Below are 18,347 nucleotides of genomic sequence, written 5' to 3' on the forward strand. Positions count from 1 at the left end.
GTGGGCATCGGAGTGGGCATCGGTGGTTTTATCCACTTGTTCAGTGAAAAAGAAAGTGGCGAGTGAGGAACATTTTTTGCTTATGTGGTAATAATTGCGTGTGTAGTGCAGGACTGTAGTGTATTGATTTATATTGTGATAAACTAATTTCAAAGAGCGAACGTTTTCAACCTAGATTTAATTTAGTACAATAATGACTAATGGGTTTCTTTGTTCTGCCAGTACAAGTAAGATTAGGCATTGTTGGTAGAACAATCATGCATCTGTACATAATTATAATGGGAATGAACGAGTAATTGTTGGAAGAGACATCAGGGCCACTGTGTCCAGTTTGTGTTCTTGGCACATTTGTTGCCGAGAAAATTGTGTTTAAAAATTCTACGATCGCCACTTTGAACTGAACAGCAGTGTAGCTTGATTTGCAAAATCTGCCAGCAGTGGTCACACCTGCATATTATTCTTAGACATTTTTCGGCTTACTAATGACGGCTTTCTGTCAAAAAGTGATATATAATGTATTAAATTAATTCGTAAGATATGTTTCATTTTATTAATGTTTAATAAGTATAATTATGTTGATATTAATCAGCCCTTTATTGAACTCTGTTTTGTTGTTTACCTCTAGGGGTCTTGCATTGGGCACAGACCCCCAATGCACAGACCCCAGGACATTGTGTGTTATGTTGTGTTAGTTTATGCTTTGAGCACGCAGCTTAGAGTTTCAGTGCAAGCAGTTAGACAAACAGGCAAGCTGGATTGCGAGCTCCATATTAGTGTGCAGCCCAGAACGACAGACCAACACCAGTCTGTGATATAAGCAAGATGTGCTGGTGCTCCTGTCGCTGGGTGCACCAACTAGGGATGAAAAGTAGAGTTAGTAGCCGGGGGTTATGCCGTCATGATAAGCAGGCAGATTGCCATTAACAGAGTTTTCAATGAGCCAACGCTCAATATTTGTCGGTGCATCGACGTCGCATCATATTTTATTTCGCAGAGTAGCCATGGAAGCGGCAGTTTGTTAGCAACTGGCAAGTGCTTTGAAGAACAGTGTAACAAAGTATGCTGTGTGAATGGGAAGGTATCTCTTCAAAACAGCACATTAAATTGTGTTCTGAAGCCTGACGTTTCTAAATTGCGCAAGCTTCACACGTAGCTCAACATGCCTATGCGTGCACTGCAATTATAGTCATTAAAGCTACAAACGATCATGCTGTATTAGAATGAGCTAAAAATGCAGGAAAACAGCTGGTTTCTAAGCCCTGCGCAGGCTGAGCAGAGCTCACTGCTTGGCTGCAGTGCCAGCAAGCGTGTTGGGTCTTTGCAAAAAGCTGGCCTGAATCAGAGCAATAACTAATAGATAGTGCATCTGTCCTGGGCCATGTCCAGCTTTGCAGTATGTTTATCATGGGCATTTTTAAACATATCTTCCAATCGGTGCAGCATACTGTGTTACGCTGTTTTTCAAAGCATTCTGTGAAACGTCTATTTCAGAGCAAGTTTCACTGATAGTTTCACTGGGTCACGCTGTCGACTTCTCGTGCTCCGGCAGTAGCAACTTCCATGAACACGTATCTTGGTTTTCAAAAAATATTCCACCTTTCAAATGACTTCTCTTATACCTTGAATGAACCTTTTCTGTAGTTGCATACAAATTAAAAAAAAAAAATGGCAGATTCTCCTCAAAGGAGGCCCTTCAGCCAGTGGTGTTGACCGTCATTGTAGCACCATGTTTGATTCGATTAACGCTCGGTGAACCTCCTTTCATCTGCTACATCCTGCATTGACTGCTACCAGGTCCAGATCACTTTGAGGGGCAAAAGCCACTTTTTTAAAAGCAAAAGACTTATGTGACCTTGACTTGATTAGGTGTAGGTGTCCGCACAAAGTATAAGGCGCCTTCCTTTCCCCAAACCCTAACTTATATATACGATTAATATGGGGCAGCCTATGGGGTCTAACATCCCAAAGCGACTTAGGCTGTGAGAGATGCCATAGTGGAGGGCTCCAGAAATTTCGACTACCCAGAGTTCTTTAATGTGCACTGACATGCATAGCCCACAGCTATCGCTGCAACACACAGCTTTCACTTGCATCATTAGGCTCAAGCCATGCTTAAACCCCCATAGTTTCTCTTGACTTCTTTCCCTCTATAGGATGTACTTGTTCACGAAAGCACATTGCCACAGAGATACCGTGAAATTAAAACAACTACTTTGAGAACATTTTCTTGTATTCCTATTAACCATAGCGAGCCTCTCATGTTTGTAAACACAGTTTCAGTCTATAGGATTTTAACAAATATGGAAAAGTGGCATAACTCTAAAAAAAAAAAAAAAAAAGAGGCAGACTAAGAGCTGACTGTATAAAATAATGCTGCTTTTTGCAGTATGGATGATAGTACTTCCAGATTGTGCCTCGTTACAGAAATATTCCATAACATGTGGCAACTCATTTCATGATGCACTGTCATACATCACATAACTATATACATGGCTTATGTCCGGGAACGAGTTTATGTGGCAGTGAGGAGGTGCAGCGTATTGGCACTGTGCTTCATTTATGCACCGAATCATTGTAGCAAGAGTGCACATTGTATTATGGAAAAGATGTCTCTGTGGACTAAGGCACAAGAGCCGACTTGGCTCAGCTCTGCTTGACTTAGTAATTTTTCATCTCCACCCAAAAAAAATTGCAGTTTTAAAACTTGTCTGCTCGCCTTTTGCCTGTGTAGGGCATGCCTGTACCGTTCCTGCTGGGCTATGGCCTGCAAGCGTTGCTATCACTAGCATCCTCCCGTGTTCGCCGCAGACCCTGGCAGATATTCACCAAGTGGGCACCTCTGGCACAAGGCACGTTTCTTGCTAGTGCTGTGGCACTATTCAGGGTTAGTCACTAGTCTTTTCTCACTAATCACTAGTCAACAGCTGTGCTCAAGATCGGCTCTAATAAGGATTCCTAATTTAACAAGAAGTAATGATGAGCAAGGGCAATGATGCTGCAGTTCTGTGCCAGTGTAACCACTGGACATGTTTGCATCAAGGCCTGGTGGAGGCAAGTTTGCCCGTCTTCAGTGGTGCTGGCTCTGTACTGAGCTTGTTTAACTGTCTCACTGACCTCTTCTTAAAGGAGGTCAGTTCTTGACTGTGTCCTGTACCCTGCACGCTGTTTTGCTAAAAATCATGTACCAACTAGCCTGGCTATTTTCTATGATGAATATAGACACCAAATTTTAGGTCGTGTGTTTTCTTCCTTATAACAATGTGTAAGAGATAACTATATGTGGATCGCACGTGGTGTTCGCCTACAACTGCTAAATAAATTTATAATTGAACTTCCTCGCTCACCTGTTCCTGTTTTAGCAGCCTAGCATTGAGTGCGACGTCAAAGTTCTGTATAGGTCACATGAGGGATGAAAAACTGGGATATGTCACTGCTTTGTCGTTTCGATTCATTGCAACGCTATCACCAGCTTGCCGCAAAAGCCGGAATAGCAATGAGTGAAAAAGTGGCAGTTACATTGGAGTTTTCCTTATGCTAATACCTGTGGAAGCTGCAGCGAAATCAGTTATAGACTGTCTAAAGAGGGGGAATTTCGACAATTCCCTCGCCCGATGCAAAGGTCTATATGGAACTTCGGCATCATAGCCATCGTTCGGCTGCCGAGACTGAAGCAGATAAATGAAATGGCTTAGTTATAAACTACTTAGCATTCGTAGCCAGATACCACATGGTGGTCCATGTGTGGTAATGCCTTTCTCATCATTAACCAGGAAATATGTGACCAAAATTCGGTGTTTATACTCTTTTAATGCACACCAGGTCTGCTCCTTGTGGACTGATTTTATTGCAAAAGCACTAATCTGAAGGCTGCTACCCTGAGAAAAATCTTGTCTTGGCAGCTGTGATTGGTCAACAGCTGCATAGCAACCCATTGCCGAGGTAATGGCAAGTTCCACAGTATTCCACTGCAGTAGCACAGCCAATCAATAAAAGAAGAGATTTAATTGGTCACAAATGTGTCTCATTCCAGCCAACTGTGCAAAGCTAGGCAGTAAAAGCAAAGCCTTCTACTGTCTTCTACAGAGCAAAACACGTCATAATACAGTCGAGCCCATTTATAGCTGCCGCAGTTATAACGAATGCTCGCTTATTACGAACGAGGCTGGAGCTACCATTAAAATATGCCATGGCACTGTGCCTCACATGAAACAAACAGCCATGGCTACACTACTCGGCAATAAATGGGGAGATCAGCAGACTCGTCTCCATAGACAACTATGCATGCTTACCGCCAGTGTGGACACCAAAGAGCACCTACCATACCTAAGGCATCGACCCTCCTATAAAACAATGAAAACAGTTGGGCTTCAAACTGCCATTAACCACCAACCAAACATGCCCTGAAGGCTAGAAGACATTGCTGGTAATGTGGAAACAAAGCAGTGGTAAGCATGAGAAAAGGGTAGCGTGGCAAGAGAAACTGGTGCACTTGATCGGTGACTTACTGCTATCACCGATTTGAGACTTGATTAGTAAAGAGTATGGGACTACTTTTTAAAGCTGTGCTGCTGTTAGCTGGTATGCGGCCACCTCACTCACATACCGCAGGTTAGGGCCAGAGCAAGCCGAGGGCACAGTCAGCATACACTATGCACATGTGCTTCCGTTCTGAAGGAAGCAAAATTTATAAGCACAAGTGTTTAATGCACAGAAAGCTGTATCACAAACAGTGCACTGATCCCCCAGACCTCAGTACAAACCCATAGCCCAGCCGCAGCGCCCGAGAGCAGGGCCACGGCGCCGCGTGCATGTACAAAGGCTACTCAAGCATCTGCGGGGGATCTAAGGGCACTCACAGGCTACACGGCCAACCAATGGGTCAAAATCCGCGCGACACATGACGAGAGAGGATGAGGGAAGTGCGGAGCACATCTCGGCGACACAGGTCCCACGTTAACTCGTGCCGCCACCAACACTGGCCAGCTGTGATGGAGAACCGTGTCAAACGAGGCCCTTCCGGCTCATAAGCGTCGGCGCCGCACAGGCAAGCGCCAGACTCCTTTCAGGCCTGGTCTCGAGCAAGCATACAAGGTGAGCACAGTGACTCCACGGGGAGTCTTTAGCTAACAAAACAGCAACACTGGCTGCGTGTTCCGCGTCGCTCCGGGAATGCAATCCCCACAAGAGGTATACCTTGCTGGCACACCCGGTACGTAGCGTGCGTTGCCTCCCAGGCGGACCTCCTTCTTAAGCACTGCTATCGCATGGAGGCAGCGCACAGACAGCAGATGTATCCTGCACACACATGCTCTGTGGTAGCTTTGCTGCTGCTTCTTTGTCACAAATCCAACACAAGATAATGGCCTACACATGATTTCATAAGTGCCTCCATCACCATCACTATTGCCGCATGTCGAAAGTGGCTGGTCTCCAGAAAGCGTGTCTGTAAAAATCACAGAGATCGAAATTTGTGTGACCACGAAGCTAGTTATAAGTGGGCTTAACTGTACTAGAATTTTAGCCAAAATTCTCGACTACACTTTTATGCACTTTTTGAAACCTGCATAATCTGCCTTTTGCGCGAGTTTTCTGCGCATGCGCGAAGTCGTAGCGGCGACCGATGGAAACACATTGGACGGCGTCAACGGCGTTTCTCGGCGCCGCCAGTTCACGGGGGCTGGCGGCACCGGGCGGTGCGGTGACCGTCATAGGCTTGGCAAAACTATCACGGTTATCGCCGGGATGCTAGACACGGTTTTTCAGCTGCGACCAACAACGACGTGAAGCTTGAATTAGGGCCACCAAGCGTCAAGATGTGAATGGCCGACCTTAGCAACAGACTGCATACTCTCGACTGTGCGAAAAACACTTCATTACAGGTATGTATGCATCTAGAGGAAATTTGCATGATGAAAAGTATCTACTGGAGTTTGCACCAAGCCTGTAGCCCACCAGTGATAGCCGCAATGAGCATTTGTTCAGCGCGTGTTTGCTTTATGTGCGACAGAGCTTGATGGCGATGTATTTTGTCGTTTGTTTTCTTTATGTGCGAAGGGGCCAGGTAGCACAGATATCACAGGTGGCTGTGTGCGCTAGACCGTAATATTTAGCATGTTTTATCGCGACTGCCGCCTGACTAAAAAGAAGAAAAAAATTGGCCGTTTGTTGTGATGCACTGCCATTCGCGAGCAGAGTGGTTGAGCTGGTCATGAGGCTCGCGAACGGCAGTGCATTACAACAAACGCCGTATTTTTTTTCTTGTTAGTCAGGTGGCAGTCACGATAAAACATGCTAAATATTACGGCCTAGCGCACACAGCCGCCTGTGATATCTGAGCTACCTAGCCCTTTCGCACATAAAAGAAACAACAAAATACATCGCCATCAGGCCCCGGCGCAACTAAAGCAAACACGCACCGAAGAAATCCTCATTGCAGCTATCACTGGTGCGTTACAGGCTTGGTGCAAACTCCAGTAGGTACTTTTCATCATGCATATTTTCTTTAGATGCATACATACCTGTAGTATCTGTGTTTTTGCTGCTCTGAGCATATGACGCGCCTGACACTCTTGCACGACGCACAGTATTTTTTTTACCTTGCAGGCTCGCCTTCGTGCTCGCCAAAGCATTCGAATTTTGTTCCTTCGGTGTATGCAATCAGATGCATTTCGTTAGGGAGCTTGATAGTCGTCGTCTTCGTCCAACCGTTTGCAACGGCAAGGAAACCGCCCTGCACAAATGAGTCTCCTGGAGGGTTCGTGCTCGTTCACTTGCGGAGTGGATCACTCTGGACGTAGAACAGCGTTGGTTCCTGACCGAGATGCGCATCCGATATGTAGGAGATGCACATGTGTCACCAAGTCGTTGATTCCGCAGAAATCGCGACGGAGGCAGAAAGGTTGTGGATCCTTTCACAGCAGAATGACCATTCTCTCTGCACCGAGAACCTTTTCACCACTGCGACCACATCCGTTCTGACTCCTGAAGGCAGAAACCGGCTACAGCGCTGAATCATCCATTGCCAGAAAAATGCCGCGCGTTTCCTGCAGGTGTGCTTCCGGCCGGGACAATGCCCTTTTCAGGGGGTGTATATAAGTGCCTCTCTGCCGAGCTTCGTAGATGAAATCCTATAGCTGCATGCTTGTAGATGACGCGAGGAGGAAGCGACGCCCGTTGCACCATGCCGACGCCGCGGTGACCATATTGTGCTCGGTAACTCAAGACACCCCGCACATATGCGCCGCTCGTAAGTCTCAGGAGACAATTCCACCTAGCTCTGCAGCATCAACAAACCCCTGGCTGCTTTGCCCTTTGAGATCCCTCTCTGCCCCCACGCTCTCCTGTCTGCCGAAAACCTGCACGCTGAGAGCGTCTCATTCTGTCACGTCGAACACGGCCCGCGCTACACGCTCTTACAATACGAAGATAGTATATGCGTACGTGCGTTATGAGTGGATTGTGAAAACGCTCTACCTTCCCCCATACTGCGTGAACATGATATGCCGCAATCTTTGTCACTACTTTCCGCCCCGAGGCCAAAAAAAGGGGGGAAGCTTTCGCTTTCTACCAGCGTTGGCGTGGCCATTTCGTATGGTGCGCTTTCGCGTCGTCTGCTACACTGCCGCTCAATGTGTTTCCCGCCCGCCCCCGCATGACGGCGCCACATCCTCCCACAAAATCGGATTATGCATTACATCAGCAGTTTCTCTAAACTAGCATGCTTCAATATCCTAAAAAAGTAAAATTGAAACTGGACAGCTTAGAGAAAAGGAGCAGACGGGAAAAACACAAACAGAGAGGACACAGATCTGTGTTTTTTGTTTGCTGCTTTCCTCTCTCCCATACTGTAGTGCAGTTTTATTCCTGAATTTCTTCCCTAATGCGGCCTTTAAACATACTTTTTGTTCGGCTTGAGTTCGGGAGTGCGTGCATATGCTGGAGGTAACTGACCATTAGTGTTAAACTTTGGAGCTTGCATAAATGCAATAAAAGTGTAGTAGTGTTTTATCCAAAAGTGTAACAGTGAACTGAGAGCAGAAATGTCAGCTCCTCAAAATGGTCATGCCGTGCACATCTACCACTCTCGTGTTACTGATCTTGCAGCTGTGGTAATAAAAAGAATGGAATTTGCACATGCAGAACATTTCCCATCCAGACAGGTGCAACTGACAAGCAGTTGCACAGTTTTGTGAGGGGACACTGAAGGTGGTGTCATATATCCTCCATTTGTTGTGTTGTTCAGTCTCCAGGCCTTGTTGTTGCTTTCTGCTGCATATTTGGATGTGAGAAAAGTGCTATTAGTGTCTGTGTTCACACAAGTGAGGCTCTGGATGCATACAAGTGTAAACTCTGTGCATTCGAGCCTTGAAAGTGCCGCTTAAAAACAAGTACCTATTGAGTGATTGCAGTTTAATCTTCTACCCTTCATGCTGCTCAAGAATCCTTTTTGGTAAGCACTTTTCTCCACCACACGTTGCAAGCTAGACGAGTCCACTGCTGTTGCAATGTTCTGAAACTGTCATCAGTGCCTGGCCATGTCATCTGCCAACTAACACTTGCCAGAGGCGTGCCCTTAATTTTCTGAATGGGCCCCCTCTGGCAGCGAGCTCGGGTTATGTACATACTGCATACGTGAATGCACAGTTCATGACATTTCAAAATGGTAGAAGCTGTGAGAACTGGAAAACTAGAGACAGGTAAAAAAATTTTAATGGTCTCTATTTGCTGTTCACACGTGTAGAGCATTTTGTCAGCACCTTTTACCTCCCTATTAGAGCTGCTTTGGAACAAGTCACACTTGCTGCTGCACACCTATCAGCAGGTGCATGCTTTGCCCAGCAGGCCAGCCTCACCTGCGTGATACATTTTCCTTCCAACCTGCGATGCTTGCACACACAGGGCTTTTACGACGAGAGACAGGAATAGTGCTTGTCGTCATGCCGCAGCCCGAAGGCAGGCAGGAAAAGTGCGGGGCATTATTCAGACTACTGTTATCTCCAGGACTGCACCTGATTCATGTCCCCAAAACTGGTTAAACCACCAAAGATCAGCTTGTAGTTTGCTTCACCATAGTGAAGGGGGTTTTCTTGTGCAGATCAACTGACTTCCAGAGGTTTACAAAGAGGTAGCTTCTTCCCTTTTACCAAGGCACTGGGTGAGTCTCATCTTAGTAGCACAATGTAGGACATAATATGGCCCAGTGCTAGAGAACGAGTAACCCACATGGACATTTTACTGCAATGCCAGCCAGCATAGCTACTATAACAGGACTGGGGTGACTACTTGATAATCACTTGGGTGGCCATATTGGATTTTAGGGCAATGCAGAGCGCGATGGGATGAAAAATAGTAGGTGTAAAGTCAAGAGATAGGAAGCATGCTGAGTGAGTATCAGTCAGAGAAATAACTCGAATTAGACATTCTAGTGGAAATCAAGAAGAAATGGGCATGGTTAGGGCATGTAGTGCGAAGGGAGGACTACCGATGGTCGGTTAGGGTTACAAATTGGATTGCAAGAGAAGGAAAGCGTAGCAGGGGGCGGCAGAAAGTTAGTTGGGTGAGTGAGGTAAAGAAGTTCACAGGGGTTGCAGCTAGCTCAGGAGCGGGATAATTGGAGGAATATGGGAAAGGCCTTCGCCCTGCAGTGGGTATAGTCCAGCTGATGATTGCATATCCGTTAAACTGGCAAGATTATTGGAAGCTCTTTTATTTTGCAGTGTCTAATGAGTGCTAATCGAAACACAAGCAGCAACAGCAGGCATGAAAGGTACGTCCTAGAGACATCTGCACGCCACCACAGCGTGATCTCGCTACGCCTCTATTGACGGTCGGTGCGCTGTTTTAGTTTAATGTGTTAACATTATTAGCCTCTTTACACGCAATTCTGTCTGAGGCCATTGTTGGTCATGATGGTTCCGAAAGATGAACTATCACGCCATCGACGTGTGTAGCGCAGCTCGGCAACATGAGACACGCGGCCGCGCGCAATACAGGAAGCCGCAGAAATGACCCTTCACTGCCAAGTGTGCTATGAAGTCACCTTTTAGTGGAGATTGAAGGCAACGCCAGTGAAGCTTCTACATCTGCTGCAGCTGTGTACCGCAGCCAGCCGCCGCCGAATTTGCCACCTACAAGGAATGATAGACCACCAACCAAGCTGCCGCTAGTACAAACCCACATGACCTTCTTACACAGGCAGAGACCATTTATCGGAAAATTTAGTGCAATGATCGGTCAAAAAACCGGCAGGAATGTGCAGGAATGTGATTCGACTTTAATTTGGCACCTCGGACATCTCACATAATTCGTCATCACGTGTGAAAAGGACACAGTCACAGTTATTCTGTAAGCAAATGCTGCTCCTTGGCCGTCAGAAGGGGACACCTTAACCTCGGTGCACGGGTGCTCAGGCTCCTGCTTCTTTGGATTTGAACCCAATCTTGATCCACTTCCGACACAGAAGGTTATCACCTGGGCACCTCGGCCCGCAATAGGAAGGCATACAACAACACAAGCTCAACTCTTGCTTCTTCATTTTTCTCCATCCCCTTGCACACTTTTCGGACACATCAAACTTAATATGTCTTGCTGCCACATTGTTTTCCTATTCAATACAGTGGGCGACAGGCTACTTACTTGAATGCCATGTTGAATTGGCTCCTGTTGGGTACTCACACCAGCCGCATACACCATATTGGTCGTTACCTATGCGAAAGCAAACAGGCGTTCAAAAACACTTGAAAATGCTTTTAGGCACATACGTCTGGTCACGTGGCTCGTTTTCTCCCACGAAGATGTGCCAGCTTCTCTGTGGCATGCCCACGGATTACCAATAAAGTACTTGTATCGTACAAAAGCTAACCTCAGTGGTGTATTTCAGTATATATCCCCGTTTTGTAATCGGACTGTTTTGCCTCGTGTCTGACAGCTATTATAGAATTATGTGTACACAGGGCATCATACTCCTCTCAGCTTGCTTGAAGCAAAGAGCCTGCAGATAGATACTGATTATAGGTCCACCCCTTAAAACTGCGGCAGCTCTTTTTTTTTAAATCTAATCTGCTTACAATCTGCACTATTGATAGCTAAGCTGGTTTCACCAAATTACAGCAATGTGGTTTAGAAATTGAGTACCAAGGCTGATGGTGTGGGGATACACACAAATCCCCTGCCCCGTTAACGGGGGACATCACCTCTCCCCCGGCCCGAGGTGAGGAGCGCGTCTGTCGCAACGCAACTCCCTGGGCGTCTTTTGACGGTTGAGCGTGCACGCACACGGTTACATTTTCCGTCAGGCAGACCGCCGCCTTCACCTTCTTCGCCCGGTGCCGCACTTACCGCGCCAGGTGAGCAGACTCCCCTCCCCTCCTTGCGTGTGCTTCCCGATTAGGTGGTTTTATATCACCCCTGTATGCGAGCGGGACGTTTGCTCGCTACGGCAGTTGTACTTGAGTGCTGTTCTCTTGCCGTGTGCTCGAGCACAATAAACTGTTTGAGTACGCAACTCGGTGTTTGTCCCTTCTGGCTTGAATTCACCGCAGTAGCGACTTCTCGCACCATGGGTTGGAGGTCGCAGCTCTGTCTGTTAGGGCTGCACGTTGAGGCTAGAAGACAACTGTAGCGTTAGCCCCCCCGTGGCGCATTCTTGCGAGAGTAACCCCCATATTCTTGGCGCCCAACGTGAGGCGCCTTCTACAGTCGCATTCTAGCCCCGACATGCAGCCCTAACAGACAGAGCTGTGACCCCCATCCCGCAGTGCAAGAAGTCGCTACTGTGGCGGGTTCGGGTCAGAGGAAACAAACACCGAGTTATGTACTCGAACTAAGTTTATTGTGCTCGAGTATGCGGTAAGGGAACAGCACTCAAATGTGCACTCACTTACGGGGGTGAAATAAACCACCTAATCGGGAAGCACATGCAAGGAGGAGAGAGGGTGAAGGCGGCGGTCTCCGCGATGGAAAATGTAACCGTGCACGTGCACGCTCATGTGCCGAAAGACGTCGAGGGAGTTGCGACAGACGCGCTCCTCACCTCAGATCGGGGAAAGTAGGTTTCCTGAGTAGGCCGGCAAGAGAGAGGGAAACCCGCGCAGTGTCGCTGCGGGAACCTGGAAGGCGGTGAGGGGTGGCCAGTGTGCCCTCTCCTCACGGTCCTCCCTAACAGCGCGCGTAATCACGCATGTTAATTACTCACGGTCGTTATAATGGGGGCAGGGGATTATGAATCCCCACATCCACGGATCAGGGAGAGGATCCATTTAGTCAGAAAGTGTTTGACGGGCGGCGCGGCCGCGGCGCCCATGGAGGCAGCTGGTATTGGTGCCCGTGCGGGGCGCTCGAACACAGCTGGTAATGCTGTGAGTGCGATGAATTCCTATCTGCTCAACTCTGATGGCGTCCTGCTGGGATACATCCCCTCCGAGGAGAATACACAAATCCTTCAAGGTGGTGATTCCCGCTTACGCTACTTTCATGACACGTGCATTGCTGGGCATGCGAGTGGCCCTAAGACTTTTCTTAAGTTGTGTCACTTCGCTACCTGGCCTGGCATGAAGCAGGAGGTGATTCGCTACACACTCTTGTGCGACGTGTGCCAAAGGGTCAAGCTACGTGGTGGACGCACACCTGGGCTTATGCAGCCGATCAATAGCCAGGCTCCCTGGCAGATTGCAGCTTGTCATGTCATGGGACCCTATCCCAGGACCCCAAGTGGGAACCACTTTCTGCTCGTTGTCACGGACCACTTCTGCAAATGGGTGGAGCTTTTCCCACAGCGAAAGCTGACGGCACACATAATCATGGGGAAGCTGGTTGAGGTGTTTACACGGTTTGGCTACCCCGAGCAGTTGATAATAGACAATGCATCATACTTCATGGACTCCTGTGTTGCCCTTGGCATTAAGCACAAGGGAACAATCATGTACCACGCCCAGGCGAATCCCACGGAATGCGTGAACCGCACAAGCACATGCTAGTTGCATTTGCAGAGACTCACAGTGACTGGGATACCTGTCTCCCCGAGACTGGGTTTACTCTCAAATGAACCGTGAATCGCTTGACTGGGTACACACCTGCCGCCCTCAACCTCAGTAGGGAGCTGTTGAACCCTGTAGACCGTACTATACAGGTTCGTAGCAAAGCCCCGAATGCTCGATCGGCATGCGCCGACTATGCAACCGGGCTGCGGCGGGAAAATGACGGAGGCTTTGGTCAAAGCACAACGGAATGTGGGCACTGCTCGCGTCGAGCAGAAAGCGTAGTATGACCGCTCTCATGGACAATTTCACTACAAACAGGCTGATCTCGTGTTAAGGTGCAGTCATGTCCCGAGCAACGCCAGTAAGAGGTTCTCCGCTTCTCTGGCGCCAAAATGGTCAGGACCGTACTAAGATCTGCAGAAGGTCTCTTCATTCGTGTACAGGCTGGCGGACTTGAAGCTAAGACCGACCGGATACGTCAGCCGAGCAGGGACTGCCACCGCCTGGGGAGGTGAAGTTCAGAAGTGCAAGATGCCGGGCCAGTTGGTACTGCATAATGAAATAAAACTGCGCAAGGAACGGGACGAAACACGAAGGAAAGGAAACAGACACAGGCGCTGGGAGATGCTCGCGTGCGCATGGTATCCTATCACGAAATCTCTCTCCATTACCGTGATCAACGAACCATCTACTTTCCTCCTCATAAATCTCTGACTAAGCTACAACAGGTGACGTGGCGCCAGCTTCAGTCCCGTACATTCCCATCCCCTGATTTCTCAGCTTTGATCCATCCAGGACTGTTCTCACAGCAGTGTACCCTATGTGGGGAACCTAAAGCTGATTTTGAACACATCATGATCAAATGCTCGGAATTCCACCCTCCACCCACTTGGCAACTCTCCGACCTCGAGCGATGGGAGGCTGTGGTGGCCCGAGGAGGACGCACTCCCCCGCCAGCAGGCAGCTGTACTGGGATGGCCGGGCTCGTTGTTCGAGCATCGCGTCTTCTTACAGCTTGCGCCCACGGCAGACGTAACTCTGACCAATGCGCGGCAGACGTAATTCAGACCAATTTCTCCTGCTGAATACGGACGGGACGCCCTGTCAATATTCAGTACATTTTACTTCCAGAAAAAGCACGTGCTTTTTCGTTAGAAAAGTCCAAGTGGGGGTAGATTTAAAAAAAAAAGAAGAGGGTACCGTAAAATGGCAAAAAAAAAAAAAAAAAAAAAATGTAACTAGGGAAAAGACTGCCTTGCAGCCAGCCAGAAGGGGAGCGGGCGGAGGCCATGACGACCGTTGCAGCATCGAAGGCCAAGCTGTGCAGGGAGCCGCCGCATTCCTGCACCCAGAGCCTGCTGTCACCGTAAGCCAGGCCACAGAAAAACTGTTTCCGGTCGGCCACGGAGCGAGCGAGCTGGAGTTCGTGGAACGGGTCCCTGCGTCTACCAACAGCAATAGTTGCAGCAAAGCCTTGGCGCCGTTGGTGCCTTAGCTGCAGCTTCACCAGCGGGAGCAGCTTGCCACCCCCCTGCGCTCGCCCTCGGCTGCGTTTGACGACAGAGGGAAAAGAGGCAGGCTAGGAGCGAGCGGTCAACCCGCTAAGCGGGGGCCCGCAACATGCTACGCAGCGCGAAGACACAGTTTCTACCCATCTCCCCGTCAAGCTCTCTTAACCAACCGACGATAAATGCAGTGGCGCGCCTGCGGCCATCGACGCTTTAACCCCCAACCGACTGACAGTGAAGAAACGGGACCTGCGATTGCTGCGGTCATTGACACTTCCACCCCCTGGCTTCCAAGGTTGCCTCCGGTTGTCGTTGACCCTGCCTTCTTGCCCGGCACCCCTGGCCCTCTGCAGTGGCACCAGTGGCTCTGAGCTGTCTGCAACTTTTTATATTAAGAATTTTTGGGGGGTTTAAAAGTTAAACGGCGCTAGCCGGCCCCACTCGGTATCTCCGTCAATGAACACGGCTACTTTTAGCCATACGGCGGTTTCAAGGAGGGGGGGATTCACAGTCCCCTGTCCCCATTATTTACGCGCGCTGTTAGGGGGGACCGCGAGGAGAGGGCACATTGGTCGCCCCTCACCGCCTCGCAGGTTCCCGCAGCGACACCGCGTGGGTGTCCCTCTCTCTTCCCGGCCTACTCGGGAAACCTCTCCCCGAGGAGTGCGTCTGTCGCAACTTCCTCGGCATCTTTCGGCGGTTGAGCATGCACACGCACTGTTACATTTTCTGTCGGGAAGACCGCCGCCTTCACCCTCTTTGCCAGGTGCCGCACGCACTTACCGCTGCGGACCGTGAGCACAAAGCTGCACCAGGTGAGCAGACACCCGATTAGGTGGCTTATTTCACCCCCGTAAGCGAGCGAGACGTTCGCTCGCTGCGGCGGTTGTATTTGAGTGCTGTTCCCTTGCCGTGTACTCGAGCACAATAAACTCTGAGTATGTAACTCGTTGTTTGTCCCCTCTGGCCCGAACCCGCCGCAGTAGCGACTTCTCGCACCGCGGTTTGGGAATCACAGCTCTGTCTGTTAGGGCTGCATGTCGGGGCTATAGGCGACTGTAGCGTCTAGCCCCCACCATGGCATATTTTTGCGAGAATAACCCCCAGATAACGTCCACCTTCTAGCACGCCCCTCTCTGGCCTCATCATGTGTTTCATAGAACTAACGCTGCCACTAGGAGCCCAGCAGTGCACAGCTGACCTGTCTCTGCATGAAAACTGACTGCGGAGCACTGTTAGAATTGCCATTCGCAGGTGTGCAGTGTGCTTTTTGACATATTGCTCTACTTTCTGAGGAGTTTAGAAGGTATATCCAATAATTCTAAATATCTGGCTGGCTGTACTTGCACATTTCATAGCCACTGAGCAGCAGGGAAAATTTTTGGGGAAGTATTTAATGTCTCTCTCCGATGCCAACCTGACGACGCAAAATTTGCCAGCCATTATTAAAGCTTATTCTCTGCAGGGATGTCGCTGCCTCCTGCGCCACTACTACGGCTATGAGAGCCCTTGGCAGGTGTTTGCCAGTGGCTTGGTTGCTGGGCTCAGCATGGCTGTCAGCCCCAACACAACCCTTGCTCTCTACCTCACCTGGAAGCTTATCGAGGTTAGTGCAGACAAGCAGGGCGCATGCTTGCACACTGCATTTATATGAGGAGGAAGAAGAATAGAGAATGAAGCCAGTAAAAAGTAAAGGAATGAGGAGATGGGGAGCAGAATGCCTTTGCATATATTAATGCAGCAATGACTGCAAGTTTGGAATCTAAGTAGCTGTCAGGAAAAGTTCTCTCGTGTACAAATACTTTTCAGGGTGCCTAAATGTAATACAGAATAGTTGCTTGTTGGGCTAGTTGGTTCATGGTATCTTTCGCTCTGCTACACAAAATAAACTTAATGGGTGTTGCACTGAGCTTATGAGACTCTTCCTGAATGTGCTTTACAATGCAGCATCCCATAGCTAGTGAAACTCGTCCTGCCGATGCATATTCTACTGCATCTGAACTTGACGGACTTGTCCATCGCTGCACACAATAAAACATGCCATGCGTGCAAGTGTTGATAGCAGTTCCGATTTTTGTTACACTGCAAAAGCACAAATGTTGTATATCGATTGAACAATGTATAAACCTACTCTTTCCAGGTATTGTACTGCCAAGCAGCAAGAAGAGGTCATGCACCCTCATTAGCATGGGGCCCTGAAATTCTATTTGCCTTTGGATGCGGAGTTATGATGTTCTGTGTGAGTTGAATCTTCTCTGCCCTGACTGCGTGGCATGTGTCAACAGCACCTTAAAATTTGTGTACATACGAGGGGTGCCGAGAAGCTCCTGGCTTTGCACAGAAAGAATGCAGTCAGAGTTTTGAAAGTGCACATTTATTCAACACATTCCCCCCTGAGTCCAATACACTTGTTGCATCGTTCTTTCAGCTTTTCTACTCCATTTACAAAAAATTATGTGACAGGTCGTCAAACTAGCTTTCAGCAGCAACTTTGACGTCAACAATATCGTCAAAATGACGACCCTTAAGATGTGTCTTCAAGTTGGGAAACAGATGGTAGTCAGTAGGAGCCAGGTCAGGTGAATAAGGGGGGTGAATAGAGGGGGTGGTGGACCAATTAGGAACCGAGGGCCTTCAGTTTGACAGCCCCAACTTTGGACGTGTGTGCAGGTGCTGTCCTGCAACAAAATGATTCCTTTGTTCAGCTTTCCCCGGCGTTTCATCTTAATTGCCTCTATCAGCTTGCCGAGGAGGCCGGCGTAATATTTTCTGCTTATATTACAGCCCTGAGGTAGGTATTCCACCAACAGAACACCATCTTTGTCCCAAAAAATGGACGCCATGACTTTTTAGCGAATTTCTGGGCGTGGAATTTCTTCGGTCGTGGGGACACACTGTGGCGCCATTCCTTTGACTGTTCCTTGGTATCGGGATCATAAATGTGGAGCCATGTTTCATTCTCAGTCATTAATCTATCCAAAAAGTCTTTTGTAGAATCAAAATGGGTCAGAACAGCTTTGGATGCTTCAGCTCGAGCCTCCTTCTGTTCACTGTTCAAACATTTCGGCACTCACCTCGCTGAAAGCTTGCGTATGTCTAGGATATTGGTAATAATAAAACCAACATGCTCCCGGGAGATGTCCAGTATCTGAGCTATCTTTTTGGCGGATATTCGCCGATCCTTAAAAATCGGCTTATGGACACAATCGCTTGTTGCCGGGTCTGTTGAGGTTGTGGGGCACCCACTAGGAGGCTCAACTTAAACAGGGAAATTCCCAGTCTTGAAACGAGCAACCCAGGTTTTGACAGTGCTGTAGGAAGGACACTTCTCCCCTAGTACTTGTGACATCTCACTGTGAATGTCCATTGAAGACTTTCCCTGCAGAAACAAAAACTTTGTCGCGACCCGTAACACCACAGGAGTGAAACTTGCTTGTGTCTCTGCCATCTCACGTTCTACATGAAATTAAAAATAGTTATAAAACTCAGAACCATCTGATACTTACGCAGTTACATAACAAGATATTATGCTTTCTTATGGTACCAAACTAATTTTTCCATTCGACATCAAAGAGAGCAAAGCCAGGAACTTCTCAGCACCTCCTCGTAATCTGCAAAGGCAGATATTTATGCACGCTTACTTAATAATTGTGCCCCAAAATGGGTGTTTACACTTTTGCTGGGAGCATGATGTAGTGAATCATAAAAGGCGTCAATTTTCTGTAATGCATTTCAGGCTGTTGTGGAGCCTCATAATATGCGCCCATCATATGCGAAATTCCTCAATGACATGACGGGTGATCGGTGAGTGACGTGGCACTTCAAATTGCCGCTTTCCATGTTTAATGCATATGCAACAAAT

At 48.4% G+C, this 18,347-nt stretch overlaps 1 protein-coding gene across 6 annotated transcripts in view; it reads left to right on the forward strand.

The window, feature by feature from the left end:
* The window catches only part of LOC146207275 (transmembrane protein 135-like), a 38,493-nt gene that overhangs the window by 18,512 nt on the left and 1,634 nt on the right, over positions 1-18,347 (forward strand). For all 6 annotated transcript variants that reach the window (XM_084580685.1, XM_084580765.1, XM_084580728.1 and 3 more), the window contains 4 exons: positions 2,732-2,884; positions 15,951-16,091; positions 16,626-16,724; positions 18,222-18,289. In XM_084580685.1, coding sequence (XP_084436811.1) covers positions 2,732-2,884; positions 15,951-16,091; positions 16,626-16,724; positions 18,222-18,289 — 461 coding nt within the window. The remainder of the gene's footprint in view (positions 1-2,731; positions 2,885-15,950; positions 16,092-16,625; positions 16,725-18,221; positions 18,290-18,347) is intronic.

The sequence above is a fragment of the Amblyomma maculatum genome, chromosome 1 (genome assembly GCF_055883805.1).
Source record: "Amblyomma maculatum isolate TAMU_Amacu chromosome 1, ASM5588380v1, whole genome shotgun sequence".
Classification (NCBI taxonomy): Eukaryota; Metazoa; Arthropoda; class Arachnida; order Ixodida; family Ixodidae; genus Amblyomma; species Amblyomma maculatum.